The sequence below is a fragment of the Mytilus trossulus genome, chromosome 4 (assembly GCF_036588685.1).
Source record: "Mytilus trossulus isolate FHL-02 chromosome 4, PNRI_Mtr1.1.1.hap1, whole genome shotgun sequence".
Lineage (NCBI taxonomy): Eukaryota > Metazoa > Mollusca > Bivalvia > Mytilida > Mytilidae > Mytilus > Mytilus trossulus.
In genome coordinates, this window is record NC_086376.1 from 90,381,347 (window position 1) to 90,398,786 (window position 17,440).

The window sequence follows — 17,440 nt, forward strand, 5'->3', positions numbered from 1 at the left end:
ATACATGTACATGTATATTACATTGAAAACTGTTCTTTTTTCTGTTGTCTGAAATTTCAAAAACTGACCCAATTTAACAGATAGAATTGAGAATGGAAATGGGGAATGTGCCACAGAGACAACAACCTGACCATAGAGCAGACAATGAGAAATGCATGCACCCGGAGGCACCCTTCAGCTGGCCCCTAAACAAATATATACTAGTTCAGTGACAATGAACGCCATACTAAACTCTAAATTGTACACAAGAAACTAAAAGTTAAAATAATACAAGACTAACAAAGGCCAGAGGCTCCTGACTAGAGACTATGAACAGATAAATTTCCGTACACAGAACAGATGGATAAAGCACAGGTAAATGCTTAATGAAAGTTTTCAAGTAGTAAATTACAAGCATTACAAGATAAAACCCTATAAACAAGATACAAGGCTTGTTCTCTCAACTAGTACAACATTTGATATCAAAGTCTGAAATACAAATAATTATACATATTTCTACAACTGCTTGATAAATGTTGTAAGTGTTGAAATAAACCATCTTTTGTAAATGTTAACATCAAAACATTCTTATTAAGCTGTGATAATTTAAACATAGACTTTTTCTATTTTCAAGTTTTTGTTAAAAGAAATAATGAACGGTTTTAACACTAGTTACTCCTGGAACCAACTAAAGGTGAAGAATTACTGTGAAGTTTTTTAGCTGGCTACGAGAGTAAACTTAAAAAGACTGAATTTTAAGTTGGTGGAAAGTTAAAGCTTATACAAAAGGAAATAACTATATTTTTGTATACATGGGGAAATAATTAAAAATTAAAAAAAAGGTCATCTAAAAACTGTTTTCTTACTTCTTTTTAAAACTTTATCGGTCTAAATCAATGCATAATTTGTTAACAAACCAGTATATGTGCAACTTCAACTTAAAATTTTAAACAAGTTATAGTTTCTGAAGGATTTAGGACAATTCAAGGTGAGTTGAACTTTGCTAGAACATATACACATAAAACTACCAGTGCTATTTCAGTTTTCTTTTTTAAATGAGTGGGACCGTATTTTTCTCTGGTATTAAGTTAATTTAACTATACATTATACATGGTAACAATACATTTACAAAAAGGTAACATGTTTCACCTTGTCTTAGCTGTGAATTACATCCATTCTTTTGGTGCAAGTATATCTTGTAAACTATTGATGGAAATTTTTAACAACTTTGACTGGCTTTACAGCCCTGCATTGTCGGTTGTAAATTATCAGATCATTTTCATATTTATGCACATTTTTTCAGTTGAAAGATTCAAGGACTATGAATCAATGATAAACACTTTTAAAAAGGTAAAATTTTATTAACAAACAATAAACTCTTTAAAGCCCCTATAAAATGTAAATGACGATTTCTGTTTAACAGTCAATCCCATTTTGAAGTCCGTACACGGCTTTCTAAAGTGCCATCAGGGTTTATAGCAGTATAACTTTTCTTCCTATTACTGTCTGTCACATTCATGTAAACAATATATGATATACATCCAATTAACATCACTGATCCCATTGACATGGTAAATTTATTCTGAAAAAGAGTTAAAAAAAAGTTGTTAGTTTATCAAGGAATATTGACGGGACTACAATGTAGGAAATAAATATATACTGTTTTTCACTAAATATTTAAAATTAACAAATATTTTTTTCCATAATTTCTATGGAAAAGAATAACATGGTTGATGATGCAAATTTTGCTTCAATATTACTATTCCTTTCAATATATGCCAAATGTGTATTCCTACTACTGCACAATGCAGCTGCACATAAATAGCAATCATGCTGTATATAGGTGAAAATCTGCAGTGTATTTACATTTGTAAAGGTGAACTTATATCTTAATTATTGCATTTGAATAATTAAGATTTTCCTTAAGCCTTATATTGTACATAACTAGAGCCCTTCAATAGATATAAAAGGACTGTTATAGATTCAACAGGTAGAACATTTTATATTAGTAATTAAAACCATATTTGAAAGTAAAATGCTGTGGTGAAGCTTTGTGTCCAAATTTGATGGTTCAATGATAACTTGTCATCATGGTATGAAAGATTTACATTTACAATGTATCCATATAAAATTGAGAATGGAAATAGGGAATGTGTCAAAGAGACAACCCAATCAAAGAGCAGAAACAAGCTGAAGGCAACCAATGGGTCTTCAACATAGCAAGAAAATCCCTCAGCTGGCCCCTACACACAAATGTGTACTATGTAGTTCAGTGATAATGGACGTCATACTAAACTCCAAAACACAAATGTATATAAACCAACTAAACTTAAAAATCATACAAGACTAACAACATTGAAAAATTGCATTTTTGGTAGTTCAAATTAAACTTTAAAAAAACTTCAGTCATTGTGCTTGCATTTACTTAAAGGGTACAAAAAGCGACTGAAGAGGAGATGGTTTGGGGTTGGGGTTGGGGTAGGAGGTTCCTGATAATCCCGGGCTTAAAAACACTGAATCCTTACATCTTGAATTTGAAAACAGAATTCCTGGATCTGGAAAGGGTCAATCCTGAAATTCTGAGCTTAAAAACACCCGGTCATGAAGTCCTGTTAAAGGTCCTATCCTCCCTCATGGTTGTGACCTAAAAAAATCTTATAAGGTATGGATTTTTTGCATTAACTTAATTTAAGGGTATAAAAAGCATCTGAAGCGAAGTAGTTGTGACCTAAAAAGAATTGTTAGCCACCCATTTCTATTTAAATGGATAGTTGACCTTCCCATGGATAGAAACAAGTACATGTACCTGTTATGTTCTTCTCATATTATCATATATATGTTATAAGCGTATGATACTAAACCCCAAACAGGAAGGATTGTGCCTGATATTCATATGATGATTTATTACAGGGTTCTCGCTAAGGATTTTTGAAGGCGAGTCCAGGGACTCATCATTTTTGGCAATGGTGAGTCCAACAGCAAGAAGGAGATAATTTATTGCAGTATAATGTAATATTTTAGTCTCCATGGCCTACCACAGCAATGAAATGACATTAAATTCAGATTTCTTTTAAACTAAATCTATAAAATGATGATATTTGTGTTTAACTGTGTTCAGTTTATACAAAATATTTCAATCTTGATGCATCTGTGGACTCACCAGTTTTGGAAATGATGAGTCCAGACAGATTTTGATGAGTCCATGACTCATGGACTCGCCTTAGTGAGAACCTTGTGATGAAGACATTATCTTTCAATCAGTTTAATTGAAGTCTGGAGCTGGCATGTCAGTTAGTTGGTAGTCTGATCTTATTTATGTATTATTGTCATTTTGTTTATTTTCTTTGGGTATATCTTCTGACATCAGACTCGGACTTCTCTTGAAATAAATTTTAATTTGAGTATTATTATGCGTTAAACTTTTCTACATTGGCCAGAGGTATTGGGGAGGGTTGAGATCTCATAAACATGTTTTTTTTTGGTTTTTTTAACATGTTTAACCCTGACACATTTTTGCGTCTATCCCAAGTAGGAGCCTCTGGCCTTTGTTAGTCATGTATTATTTTTAATTTTAGTTTCTTGTGTACAATTCAGAGTTAGTATGGCGTACATTATCACTATATATATTTGTTTAGGGGCCACTGAAGGATGCCTCCGGGTGCAGGAATTTCTCGCTGCATTGAAGACCTGTTGGTTATATCTTCTGCTGTTGTCTGTTTTATGGTCCAGTTGTTGTCTCTTTGACACATTCCCCATTTCCATTCTTAATTATACCTGTGTACATACATGTACATGTACCTTGGCAATTATGTGGGTTTGTGGTCTAGTGGTTAAGACCAATGGTTACAGTACTGAAGGTCCCGAGTTAGATTCTCACTCGAGACAATGAATTTTCAGTACATCAGTAGGGTAATTTTCACCCTCCCACACACATCTCTGCCGTAATTGGCCTGGCCTAAGGTGGCTTTGGCAATGTTATGTATGTATAATGTACTTCAAGATTCTGCCAGTTGAGACGCATCCCTTGATTGACTGCAAGGGTACAGCAGATCCATGTACACTCCCTAAGGATTAATGGAGATGTGTCATTTACAATATTATCCCGCCACCAGAACAATCCCCACCCAACACCGCCCAAGGGAGCGTGTAGGACAAGGGGAAGTCTGTTATCATGATGGAGGAAGGCGAAGTACTCAGAGAGAACCAACATGGTTCTTGGCAGGAACAGACAACCCAAAGAGATTTCAGAAGATTGATCGCCAGGTCAAGCTGGGAACAACTTTGACCTATTGAGGCCCCCAAAGTATCCAATCTAGTTTTAACTCTGGTCTGGATACCAGAATAAATTAGGCCTTTGTTTTATTGTATATGGTAAAACATGAGTTTTTGTCCCTGCTTCAACTGTTTTATTAAAAGAGATAAACACAATATTCCTATCTAAGGCAGCAACCATTTGGTTTTCGGGGGGGGGGGCTATGTTTGAAGAAATGCTCTTCAACTTTGTACTGGTTTGGCTTTATAAATATTTTGATATGAGCGTCACTGATGAGTCTTCTGTAGACGAAACGCGCATCTGGCGTACTAAATTATAATCCTGGTACCTTTGATAACTATTTTATTTTTCTGGACAAATTTTGTTTTTCGCCTGTGGCAAAATACAATCTATTTTTTTCGCAACATGTAAACAATTTTTTCTTCTTTAAATTTTAGCATTACATATGATATAGTGGCAGCTGAGGGTGAAACAAACAAATTATTTTTCTCCGAATCAAAAACAAATTTTTTTTTTTTTTTCTCCAACAACTGAAAACAAACTATTTTTCCCCCAAAAAAACCTACCCCCCACGAAAATCAAATGGTTGCTGCCTAATGGAGACACATATAAAATGACAAACATAAAAAATCAAATCACCTGCTTGGCAAACAGTTCAAAATTAACGACTCTGAAGAACGAGGTCGTTCGTAGAGATCCTAGGCCTTGTGGCTCTTTGGAATTTTTGGCATCTTTGCTTACTTCAGCCCCCATATTCTTACTTAACAATGCATATATTTAAAGTGTCAGCTTTGACTTTGAGTTCATGTTTACTTTCATGGGCGCAGCCATTTTAAAATTGCCCGTATGTTCATCAAAATAATTTTTACGTTTTCATTACATTAATTTTATGAAATATTTATTCACTTTCAAATTAGATAATCTTGCATCATAATTTTCTAAAAAATATGTATTTAGAAATGTCTTTGTTAAAATAAAAAATAAAAACAAACTATATTGCAACTAACTATTTCATAAAAGATAAATGATATTTATTTTCTATGTCATAAAATGTCAATTTTTTCTCTGATGTTGTCTAAACAGTCAGTGGGAGTGTTTGGAGGACTAGATCTGTTGATTTATAGAAAGCAAAGTGCTGAAATAGATAACAAAGTTGCCAAAACAAAACAATACACTTATACTACTGTCTTTGAAGGTAATGACAAATGAAATACAATCATGACCACTAAACAATTGCTAAAACTAAATAAAATAAATACTGTTTTTACATCATATAAAATAGAAGATGTGGTATTATTGCCAATGAAACTACTCTCCACAAGGGACCAAATGACCCAGAAATTTACTACAACTACAGGTCACCGCACAGCCTTCAACAATGACCAAAGCCCGTACTGCATAGTCATTCAGCTATAGTAAAGGCCTGAAATGACAAATGTAAAACAATTTCAACAAGAAAATAAACAGCCTTATCTATCATATATGTACATTTTTCACAGGTGTGACATCAGAGACGTATAAAACAATTTATGTTTTATAAATATGTGTTTTAAATAAAGCTAAAAATGTACTTGGTCAGATAAATAGCCAATATCTACATGCTTTAAATAAAACTAGCTGTATGTCCCACCCCTACTTTTCAATATGCACGTAGACAATTAAGGGGCTATATATAAAAATTATATTTGACCTGTAGTCACAGATAAGATAAGATAACTTTATTAGCACTAAACAAATTGACAATAAATGGTTATGGCAACAAATTAAAGACTAACTACAATAACATTTATACAACGAAGGAGTGACAGTGGATAATTATGAGAGAAATATATAAAAAATAAATGAGAAGCATATACATTATTACAGAAATCAAGTACCTTTTAATAATGAGTTTCTCACCAACAAGCATTCATTCAAATAGTTGACTATAATTTTTAATATTGTTTGGGAATTACTATTTAGAATTGATATATAAGCAAGTTATATGATAAAGAAGGAAATTTGTTGTTCAATAGAACATTAATTAATTTTTTAATAAGGTTATCTCTCGCAAAGTAATAGGAGGAACATTTTAAAAGAAAGTGAAGTTCATCTTCAATGTCTCCATTGTTGCAGCAAAGACATACCCTACTCTACTCGCATGAGTCATGCCCATATGGTTTTAAACAATCACAGGGATCAAGTACAGAATGAAAAATATAATCGACATTGTATATATATATCAACCTCATGATAAATGAATCTTATAATTACCAGCAATAGACAAACCACCAATAGATTTTAAAAATAAATTATTTTTTGTCCATAATATTTTGTTATTTCTATAGAACTTTTCTCTTTGCAGATTTAAGAAGTATGAACTACAATGTCACTCAAACAGCAACTAACAGTACAAACTTCCTGGACTTTCCAAGGGGATATTGATAGTTTGTTGGTGCATTATGAAAATGAAGAGTAAGTATTGATTTTTGGGCATTTTCAAAATTTTAGAATTGGAAGCTCTGATGACAAATGTGGCAAGGCAGTCTCATTGCCACTCATACCACATCTTACTATGGCCATATATTTTGCAGTTCAAATTTTCTCAGGTGTCATTGTACCTAATCAGTCTATGAATTGCTTATTTTCTAAATAGATATAGGAATATGTGGTGTGAGTGCCAATGAAACAACTCTCCATCCAAATAACAATTAAAAAAAAAAAAACCATTATAGGTCAATGTACGGTCTTCAACACGGAGCCTTGGGTCACACCGAACAACAAGCTATAAAGGGAGACCACTTTAGACCTACATGTATGCTGTTAAGGTGGTACCTAACACTACAGGGAGATAACTCTGTAAAGTCAGCTAAACGTTTTAATTACGTTGTGTTGTAAAAAGGATATCAAGCTTCTCAATGATCAAAATTGGTGTTTGTCAAACTGCTATATAACCAGTGTAATTTTTCTGACAAAACGGTTGGTTCAAAATTTTTTAAACTTTTATATTTTTGTACAAGGATCGAAGTAAGTACTTTGACAAAATTTTAAGAAAATTTAACTAGCCAAATTAATTTAAGTGAAAGTGTTGGGTACCACCTTAACTGGAAAAAATAGACAATTAATAACTTATGCATGCCTTTATGACATCATTTACCAGATAGAGGGGCTTGCCTGTATCCCTGCACTATTAATGTTTATCAAGGGTCTTAGTGATCGTCATTGTACAGAATAAACTGGAAATAATTTTGTTACTTAATCGCAATTCCGTAATAACAGCAATGCTGATTGTCTATCATACAAATTAAATTTTCTGAATAATTCATGCAATATGCATATTTTCTCAACCACTTGCTCAACATGACAACGGAAGTGACGATGCCTCTAAATGCACCAATGATGTTCACTTAAAGCAAAGTTTTTAACGGAAATGCATCAAACTCTCAAAGTTGCCAATTGTTACAACTTGTTCTAATATTGTTTGAAATGCTGACAATAAAAAATTGCTTCTCAGTTTGTAACTTATATTACAGGTAATTGTATATGAATAAAATACATAAATACTTAATATTAAGGTACATGTATACATGTATTTATTTATATGGTAAAAAAAAAATTGGGGACAAATGCCATGTGTCTTGAATAATTTATCAAAATAAAAATGAAAAATTTCTCAAAAATTTTGATATTGATTTAATCATGTTAATATATTTATTAATTTTTCAAATTTAATAGGTAAAACTTTAATGGAAAAGTCTCTTTCAGAAATGAAGAAAGAACATCACTGAGGGAAGATGACTTATCTCCCATTGTATTCTCCAGACCTGAGAAGGACAGTGATAGTTGTGTTCTGTATCTGAAAAGTTGTCCAGGAAAAACAGTGTCAGTAAAATACCTAGAAATACTAAGTGATAGGAAAACTGTAGAGATTTACCATAGAAGTGAGGGTTATATGTTTTGTATGAGAGGACAATCTGTAGCTAGTGATCAAGGGGAGACAATCTACAGATGTTCATCAAAACTGGATTTTAGCTGTGATAATATCTCTTTAACGGTTTGTATCAGGAACAATCTAATTCTTGTACATGTACACAGTCTTTTTTTGTTTTTGGTAAAATTTAATTTGTTTTTGGCACTGAATTGTCTTTAATATGCAAATTTACACGCTTTACTTGGCACTTTCTAGTCATTTATCACACATCATATATTATAAATCCATGGGTAATGGACTTTATTGTCATACTTACTTAATAGATAAAAATCATCAATTGGTTCCCTGTTTCATTTGTTACGAATTTTAAATCCAAGGAGTGTGGTTGGTGTAAAAAAAAATCGGATTCAACCAGCCATTTTTCTTACATGTACAATGTTATGTACATTGTACCAGGACATGAATATGGCAGTTGTTATCACATATTATGTTTCTGTGTATGTTGGCGATTGTTTTTATAGCAATTCATTTGATTTTTTTGTGTTACGTTTTTTTCTTCTCTCTTGTAGATGATGTGTTTCTTTCCGTTTTTGGTTATTACCCAGTTTTGCTTCAGAGAAATCGATTTGTTATTATTTAACTGCGTCATAATACTATTTGACAGCATTTTGATGTGGCAAATAGCTGTCCGTGAATTTGAGTGTTCCTCGTGGATAGATTGTTCTTACAAATAACAAAAGGAACACCAATCGGTTTTGAATTTACTAGTAAATCGCGGTTATTCACTGCAATTAATGTGTTAATATAAATTACACTTTTTGTGTGGTTGGTGTAAAAAAAATCGGATTCAACCGGCCATTTTTCTTACATGTACAATGTTATGTACCAAGACATGAATATGGCAGTTGTTATCACATATTATGTTTCTGTGTATGTTGGCGCTTGTTTTTATAGCAATTCATTTGATTTTTTTGTGTTACGTTTTTTTCTTCTCTCTTGTAGATGATGTGTTTCTTTCCGTTTTTGGTTATTACCCAGTTTTGCTTCAGAGAAATCGATTTGTTACTATTTAACTGCGTCATAATACTATTTGACAGCATAGAATAAATAAGACAAAATAATTAAAATGCTGTTATTTTTTATAACAGAAATGAAATAATCAACACTTTTAATTGTCAATTAAGTCTAATGTGTGAAAAAGTCATATAAATAGTGTTACATATATACGTGTTTATATACGTGTTTCTCGTTTCTCGTTTTGTTTATATAGATTAGACCGTCGGTTTTCCCGTTTGAATGGTTTTACACTAGTAATTTTGGGGCCCTTTATAGCTTGTTGTTCGGTGTGAGCCAAAGCTCCGTGTTGAAGGCCGTACTTTAACCTATAATGGTTTACTTTTTAAATTGTTATTTGGATGGAGAGTTGTCTCATTGGCACTCACACCACATCTTCCTATATATATTTACAGATACTCACCATCATACACGTAAAGAAAATCAAATAAACAGACTCCTCTAGAATTTTCTATAAAACACGTAGCAAAGTGTATTTTGATGGTGTGGTTGATCCAGTCTGTTGTTATATACCAGTCCTGAGTATAGTTTTTAGAAAGAACATTATTATCATTACCAGAACATTACTTGATTCTGTTTCTTTCTCATTTTTATAATTTTACTTAGTGGAGAGGAGGTTGTCAGAATTAGACGCAATTATACGTATGAAATTAGGCATTTTAAAAGGCGGTCTCCTATTCCAATGAGATGTAGTTTATAACCATTTCAGATATTGTGTATACAGGCAGCTTGATAAAAAAATCCAACGGATATGATATTTTAAGAGATATTTTATTTTTTAAAAAGGTGTAAAATTACAATTATACTATAAAATCACTAACGGTGTTACCTTAATAAACAGTTCTGTATTTGGAATCATGTTTGCAATGTATTTAATGTTAAGGTGGTACCCAACACCTTAACTTAAATTAATTTGATTTGCTTAATTTTATTACAATTTTGACAAAGTTTTTACTTTGAACCTTTGACCAAAATTTCAAAACAAATTCAACCAACCGTTTAATCAGAAAAATTACACTGGTCATATATCAGTTTGACAAACACTTATTTTGATCATTGAGAAGCTTAATATTACTGAACAACACAACGTAATTAAAACGTTTTGCTGATTTTATAGAGTTATCTCCCTGTAGTGTTATGTACCGCCTTAATAATAGTTAAGAAGATTATTGCAAAGATCAAAGAGGAAAAACAGAAAAACAATATTACACATGACACCACATAGAAAACTAAAGAATGACACATACTTTATGTTTATCAACTTATTATTCTTCAATTATGAGCAAATGTTTAGAGAATACTTTTGCATATATTTGAGTTTTCAAAATAAAAAAATAATAAATAAGATACTGGGTATGTAATTAAAAAAAACATTTTAAAATGTTTATTGCATACCCGTCCGGATAACGTACATGTCCATCATAGCCCGGGTGTGAGGTAAATATGTTAATCAATGGTGTTGCTGTCAGTGATACTGTAAGAAATAATGCTATTCCATATTAGAAATTGAATAAACAGATAGTTAATGATCTACAAAAAATAACAAAACATGTACAAAATGTCAGAGAGCTCTAAATTGTAGTTTTCAAGAAAAAAAAATGTGACAATGTTTTCATAAATTCTCATTATAATTCGGTAAACAGTGCGTTGAAGTAATTTGAATCCAATACCAATTCACATAGAAGACTGATAAGAATTTAGCAAAACTGGCGAGGGAAATTCATTTATGGAATGAACGACGGACAGGGAAAAGCCAGTATTCGATAGTTATATAAACTTTAAATGTTTGTCTATTAGCCCTTTGAATAACAACTCAATGCATGTATTATGCAGCATTACTAATAACTTATTACGACTTCATTAAATTAATAAGCAATGTCCAAATCATCATGAAATATATAACTAACATGGATGATAAAAGATATTGAAATTCATTTGAACATAAACGGACAAGATATCTGAATCAAGGCTTTTTTTTTACTTAATTGACTTCAAATGGCAACAATCGTATGCTACAAAATCATTCAATATTATTACAATAACATACAATTGAAAACCCAAATGCATGTTATACTTTAATATGTATAACAAATTGTTCCCATCAAATGATAAAGTCATCAGGATACTCTTGACAACATTGATATGATCAATTTAATTTTAAAGTAACTCAAAATTGTTCAAACTTGAATTATGATGAAGTCCAAAAGACTTAGAGACGTATTTAGAGATAAATCAAGTCTGATTCATAGGAATTGACATTTACATTTCTCAACTTAATCAAAATATGATATAAAATCAGCATGATATTAACATGAAAGAGAGAACCATACATGTATAAACAAACTGTTTACTGCCAAGTACACAAGCGTCATAATGTGATGTTCCCATCGAATGCCGCAGTATCTAAGACCAATCGTATATCATCAAAAAGATCATATTTATCCCATTCTTTGAACTTTTTATATCTCAATCTTGTTTAAACATATCTTATACGTCAAAACTACGTATGCAGAGTACTTCGTTTAATGAAATTAGTGTACAGTTTCAATACCAAGGTCGTTAGCTTTTTCAATTTATTGTTTCACATGTGCATTTTCGGAGCCTTTAATAGCTAAATATGCAGTATGTATTTTGCTTGTTGTTCAGGGCCGTACGACGACTAGTAGTGGGTACCCCACATCACATTATTTCTTGTGTAGTACTGAGGTAAACTTATAGTGTTTTGTACTGTCAGCATAAAGAACAAAACATAAATGTTTGTTAAATAAGTAGATTTAACAAACAGCAGGGGCTAGAACCTGTACTTGTTATTTCTAACTCCTACGACAACACTGCCTAGCATTGCGCAGAGACTTTATCCCCTTCTCTAACTCTGCCTTATAAAAACAAGCTTTCGTTTCGGGATGTGTGCCCTTCTCGTAGGAATTAAAAAAGGAGCTCTGCTACATATCAATAAATTAATATATTCCAGTCTAAATTAAGAAAAAACGTTCAAACCTATGATTGCGTTGGATAAAAAGCGCAATTTTTATACGTGTGCATGTAAAACAAGAAGGGTCTAAATACAGCACAAACATCATTTTCCATGAGATCAAAAGAGTGAATAAGTAAATTTAAACAAACCACATTCGAACAACTGATATTTTTAAACCCTGCTGACTGCCATTGACGATTGTGAAATAAATTTATCACAAGATGTAACAAAATGGAACTTAATATTAATTTAATAGTAAACATAAATCAATAAATATGTCGCAAAGATGTTATACCACATACATGAGGTGCAACAATTTGTACACCAGATCCGGATTTTGACTATAGATGTCTCTTCAGTGATGTTCGGGATCAAAACGATATTTGGAAAGCAATATAATTTATTTGAATTCAAGATACTTTTAAACAGTCAAAATAGGATGAACAGATTATATAAATCAGAGAACAAATAAGATGCAAGCCCAAACAATAAAATTAGTCTAAATTGAAAACTAAGTTCAAACCTCTATATACATGTATATGAAAATGCCTGTAACAAGTCAGGAGTATGACAGTTGTTTGATTTGATTTTGCCGTTGATAAAGGAGTTTCCGTTTTGAATTTTCGTTGTAGTTCGATACTTTTGTTATCTTACCTTTTCACCATATACATGTACAGGTGCTAATGAATTTGTCATACAGAGAAAAGGGAAAGTTCTTACAATTAGGAAGTGTAAATTATCCATTCCCTTTTCAAAAGTGTTATTCTTCATCTATCGTCATTGCCACAGTTTCGATGTAAGTCACGATATGAAACAGACTATTTTGTTTAACCTGATATAAGTAATTTTGAAACATGTTTATCGCATTTTTATGAGCATTTAATCAATTAACCTGTTTCATGTTATTCAAAGGCATCAGCTGTCAAATTCGTCTTCATATTTGATTTATTTGATTTGTAACATATTGAAACGCATATTTCAGTTTCCAGCAAAGATTGATGTTGATGCTATCAAGTTATACAAGATAAAAATAAACATAAGCATTGTTGATAAGGTAGACAACCCTAGCTTTGGGAGAACCATTGATTTGGAGAAAGTAAAGGGTTATTTAGGTGATATTCCTGAAAGTGCCAAAGGTCTTTATAATAGCATGGAGGCATATCAAAAGGTTTGATATTTAAATTATTACTTCATAAATTTGTCATAGTAATAAGCATGATAAGATTTTTATTGTTTTGGTGAGGGGAAAGTATTAACAATTTTGCTCTCCCATTTTATCTACCAGTGTTTAAATGATGTGATAAATAAGCAATTATACATGTACTCAGGTCACAGTCAATAAAAAGAACAAATATTATATTTCAGCTGATCTGCAACTTCATGATTTGTTTGAGCTGTTCCAATCATACTCTCATGTCATATGTATAAAAAAAAGAAGATGTGGTATGATTGCCAAAGAGATAGCTCTCCTCAAGAGACCAAAATGACACAGAAATTCTTCAACAGTAGCAAAGTCTATTTCGAATAGCACACCTTTTTTACTGAGTTAACTGCAGTCAATCAGTGTAAATGACATCATTAAATCATTACTTCAGAAGATAACACATTCTATGGAAAAATGCATGAATCGTTAAACCGAAAAGTAATAAAAATACTGAAATATAAACAAGAGAGCATTAAATCTCATTTGTGGTTAAAAAAAACATGAACATAAATGGCCAACCCTCAGTATAAATTCAACCCCACCCCCCCATGAATTATTTCTTAATTATAACTTTGTAATAATATTTTACAGAATCAACAATCTATGACAGCAGCCATGTCAACAGGAAGTGGTATGAATATGGGAGGTTTAGGAATGATGGGATTGATGTCTGCCTTGATGGGAAATCTAAATATGTCACCATCGTCTAGGCAGTCAAATTCTCCCAAACTTGATCAAACAAAAAGCCAAGAAAAAGCAATAAATGATTCTGATGTTCAAATTTCAACAGAAATAGATTCAGTGAATACAGATAATACATCAGATGATGTTGGAACTCCATGCAGGAAAGAGGAAAATAGTGAAAAAACAAAAAATGACCCTCCTCAAACATTATCACAGAAGAGCAGGTTGAGTAATTTATTGAATGGTGTTGAGAGTGGACAGAGTGATTCTGGAATGTTCAGTATGTTAAAGGAGATCTGTAGTACTGTGTCAAAGCAAAGAGATACTCCACAAAAGGATACAGTATTAATGAGGTTTGTATAAAATAATCATGTCTGTTAGGACTTTTAAAACCACAACTCTCAATGGGTGGACCTATTAACACACATTTTTACAAAACTGTAGAAATAAAAAGAATAATTAAGATACATCCAGTGTTCTCCATAGATATTTCTTAAGCATCGTGCAGCTGGTAAGTAGTAAAGTTTGGAACACAATCTTATTTCTAAAAAATATATTTAAAGCGTCATATTCATAACATAATCTATTAGAAAATCAATTCAGATAGCATCACATTATAAAAATATATTATTACATTACCATATGCTAAAAGGGGAGAACACTGAACATCTGGACAAATCTTTTAGTCCAACAAAAGCAGTGTCTTTTTTTTTTTACATTTATCGATGAAGTGAAGAAAATAAGTACTCGTGGTGAATTCAAGATATTATACAACTGATCTTTTATATAAAGTTGAACAGGAATACACTCATTATTTACAAACAGATTTAAGCCTCAAATCAAATACATGTATTAAACATCAGCCAGTTGATTGTATAATATGTCAAGCTCCAAATCAGCCTGCTTATATAGATTATACCTTACATGCAGATGTTCAATTGGCCAATGTTTTATGGTATACTATTCTCATTATAACAAGATGTCTAATAATGTATCTTACAGATGCAATTGCAAACAAAAAGTGATATATGTTTTCTTTTCATTTTTGCATAACTGTCATAAAAGAGTTTGAGTTAGGAACCAAGGAATATAAGATTTTAATTATTTTATATATAGTATTTGCATGTTTTATTTTATAGTGTAAAGAAAGAAGGACAAGAAGAAAAAATAATGCAAGGAGATGAATCTGTTGGTTCACTAATTGAAGAACAGTTACAGAAAACAGAAGAAAGACTGAAAGTTTATATTGATAAACAATTATCTGAACTAGAAGACAGATTGAATGAAAGATTAGACAAAATTCTAACTTGTACATGTAAAAAGGATGATGTACAAACTCAGAAATCTGAAGAAACACAAACTATAGATTTAACTAAACAATTATCTGAATTAGAACATAGAATGAATGAAAAGTTTGATAAAATATTAAATTTTGTTAGCAAAACTGACCATATAAAACCTCCCTGAAAACTGTAATTTGTTGAAAGCATATGGATCAAGTTGACCTGTATCAGAATGGAGGTGCAAGGAAGGGTAAAACTGTAAAATCAATAGTTGGTTCCCTGCAGAATCAAGATTGGATATAATCTGGACAGGGTCAGGCAAATATAAACAAACCAAAAGTAATAGGAATTCAGTAAATAATCAAGGAGTTCAATTTGTAGCCATATATTTTACCAAGATCAATGCCAATAAAGCTTTATGAACATTAAGGTGTTAAACTCTTACTCAGGCACTATATATACCATAATGGGACCTTCAATTAGTTTGATTGAAATTAAAAAGAGAAACACACTTCAACACATTTATAAAATCACAACTTGCAGTTGAAATTTAAAATTCATATTTGGAAATCAAGGTATTTTGAATAAAACGGATTATTATTATTATATAAAAACCGATTATTATTGTATGGTTTACACAAATTTTAAAATGTACAAGGTAAAAAACTTTTGTTGTTGTATGATATATTTTTCTGCCAAAAAAAAGATCTTCAAAGGTGCCAGGAACAAAGTATCAAATGTATTGAACAATTATAGATAACAAAACAATGGATTTAGTTTTCTACATCAAGTTTCTGTTGATTTTATAGATACTTCCTTCTTGAGATATTTTATTATTCAGTGGATGTCGGTTAATTTTCATGATTATATAACCTACACATAAATTTAGTATATTGATGGTCAGAAAAGTGGAGAATTAAGAGCAAATTTTTTTAGAAAAGAATGATGAACAAAATGAATGAAGAATTTAGAAAAATAGTATAAAACAATAAGGAAAAAAGAAATGAATGACCCACCACTGCCCAGACTATCTATACTAATTATAAAAAAGAAGATGTGGTATGATTGCCAATGAGACAACTCTCCAGAAGAGACCAAACAACACAGAAATATACAGTAAAAGAAATACAACGTTGATATAGTGGAATACATAGACAGCTCTCTCACAAGAAAGAGAGAAGAAAAAATGAAGATGTGTCAACTGTGACAGAAACAAAATATCACCAGAGTAGAGAAACTGAAATTACAATAAACATAAATAGTTATCAAAGGTACCAGGATTATAATTTAGTATGCCAGACACCCATTTCATCTACACAAGACTCATCAGTGACGCTCATATCAAAATATTTATAAAGCCAAACAAGTACAAAGTTGAAGAGCATTGAGGATCCAAAATTCCAAAAAGTTGTGCCAAATACGTCTATGGTAATCTATGCCTGGGATAAGAAAATCCTTAGTTTTTCAAAAAATCAAACTTTATTAACAGGAAATTTATAAAAATGACCACATTATTGATATTCATGTCAACATCGAAATGTTGACTACTAGGTTGGTGATATCTTCGGGGACGAAACGTCCACAAGCAGTGGCATCGACCCAGTGGTGTAAATAGTTATCAAAAGTACCAGGATTATAATTTAGTACGCCAGATAATAAATATTTGGAACAACTCTAATTGAGGGGTCAAATAAATAAAGGAGATATAAGTTTAGAAACATAACAAAATTCTTTTGACATGTTTTGACCATTTAATACTTGATAGATGCATAGTTCTTGGGGAAAAGTTTCTTCAAATAATATGAATGTAAAGGTGCTCAGTTTTTACTGTGGGTTGTAATGTTCTTTCAATGAGGGTTACCCCTCGTTTGGAGTGTTGTTCCCAACCTGTTGAAGGTCCATCTTTGTGCGTAATTCAAAATTGGAAATTTCCAGAAGCATGTAATATTCTTACACAAGAAAATAAACCCTGGCCTGCTAGCTACATGTTCATATTTTTTAACGATTTTAATAACTAGAATCATGCAAATAGCCTTAAGAAAAAGGCATGTGAGTTCAT

General features: G+C 31.6%; 2 protein-coding genes across 2 annotated transcripts; one reads left to right on the forward strand and one right to left on the reverse strand.

Annotated features, from left to right (window-relative positions):
- Positions 1-1,319: 1,319 nt before the first annotated feature.
- LOC134714296 (small integral membrane protein 8-like) lies at positions 1,320-5,107 on the reverse strand. The gene is made up of 2 exons (XM_063575531.1): positions 4,892-5,107; positions 1,320-1,561 (listed from the first exon to the last, which is right to left on the reverse strand). The coding sequence occupies exons 1-2, from the start codon at positions 5,003-5,005 to the stop codon at positions 1,403-1,405; spliced, it is 273 nt and encodes a 90-aa protein (XP_063431601.1). The 5' UTR covers positions 5,006-5,107; the 3' UTR covers positions 1,320-1,402.
- A 197-nt stretch (positions 5,108-5,304) lies between these two features.
- Positions 5,305-15,965, forward strand: LOC134716264 (uncharacterized). The gene is made up of 6 exons (XM_063579145.1): positions 5,305-5,447; positions 6,597-6,706; positions 7,997-8,285; positions 13,193-13,378; positions 14,006-14,451; positions 15,238-15,965. The coding sequence occupies exons 2-6, from the start codon at positions 6,618-6,620 to the stop codon at positions 15,563-15,565; spliced, it is 1,338 nt and encodes a 445-aa protein (XP_063435215.1). The 5' UTR covers positions 5,305-5,447; positions 6,597-6,617; the 3' UTR covers positions 15,566-15,965.
- The last annotated feature ends 1,475 nt before the right edge of the window (positions 15,966-17,440 follow it).

Bases quoted from the DNA above. Each gene is read 5' to 3' on its own strand.
- LOC134716264 (XM_063579145.1), top strand. From the start codon at position 6,618: ATGTCACTCAAACAGCAACTAACAGTACAAACTTCCTGGACTTTCCAA. The intron at 8,286-13,192 runs GTTTGTATCAGG...CGCATATTTCAG, and splicing joins GTGATAATATCTCTTTAACG to TTTCCAGCAAAGATTGATGT. The intron at 14,452-15,237 runs GTTTGTATAAAA...TTTATTTTATAG, and splicing joins AAGGATACAGTATTAATGAG to TGTAAAGAAAGAAGGACAAG.
- LOC134714296 (XM_063575531.1), bottom strand. From the start codon at position 5,005: ATGGGGGCTGAAGTAAGCAAAGATGCCAAAAATTCCAAAGAGCCACAA. The intron at 1,562-4,891 runs GTGATTTGATTT...ACTCTTTTTCAG, and splicing joins TTGAACTGTTTGCCAAGCAG to AATAAATTTACCATGTCAAT.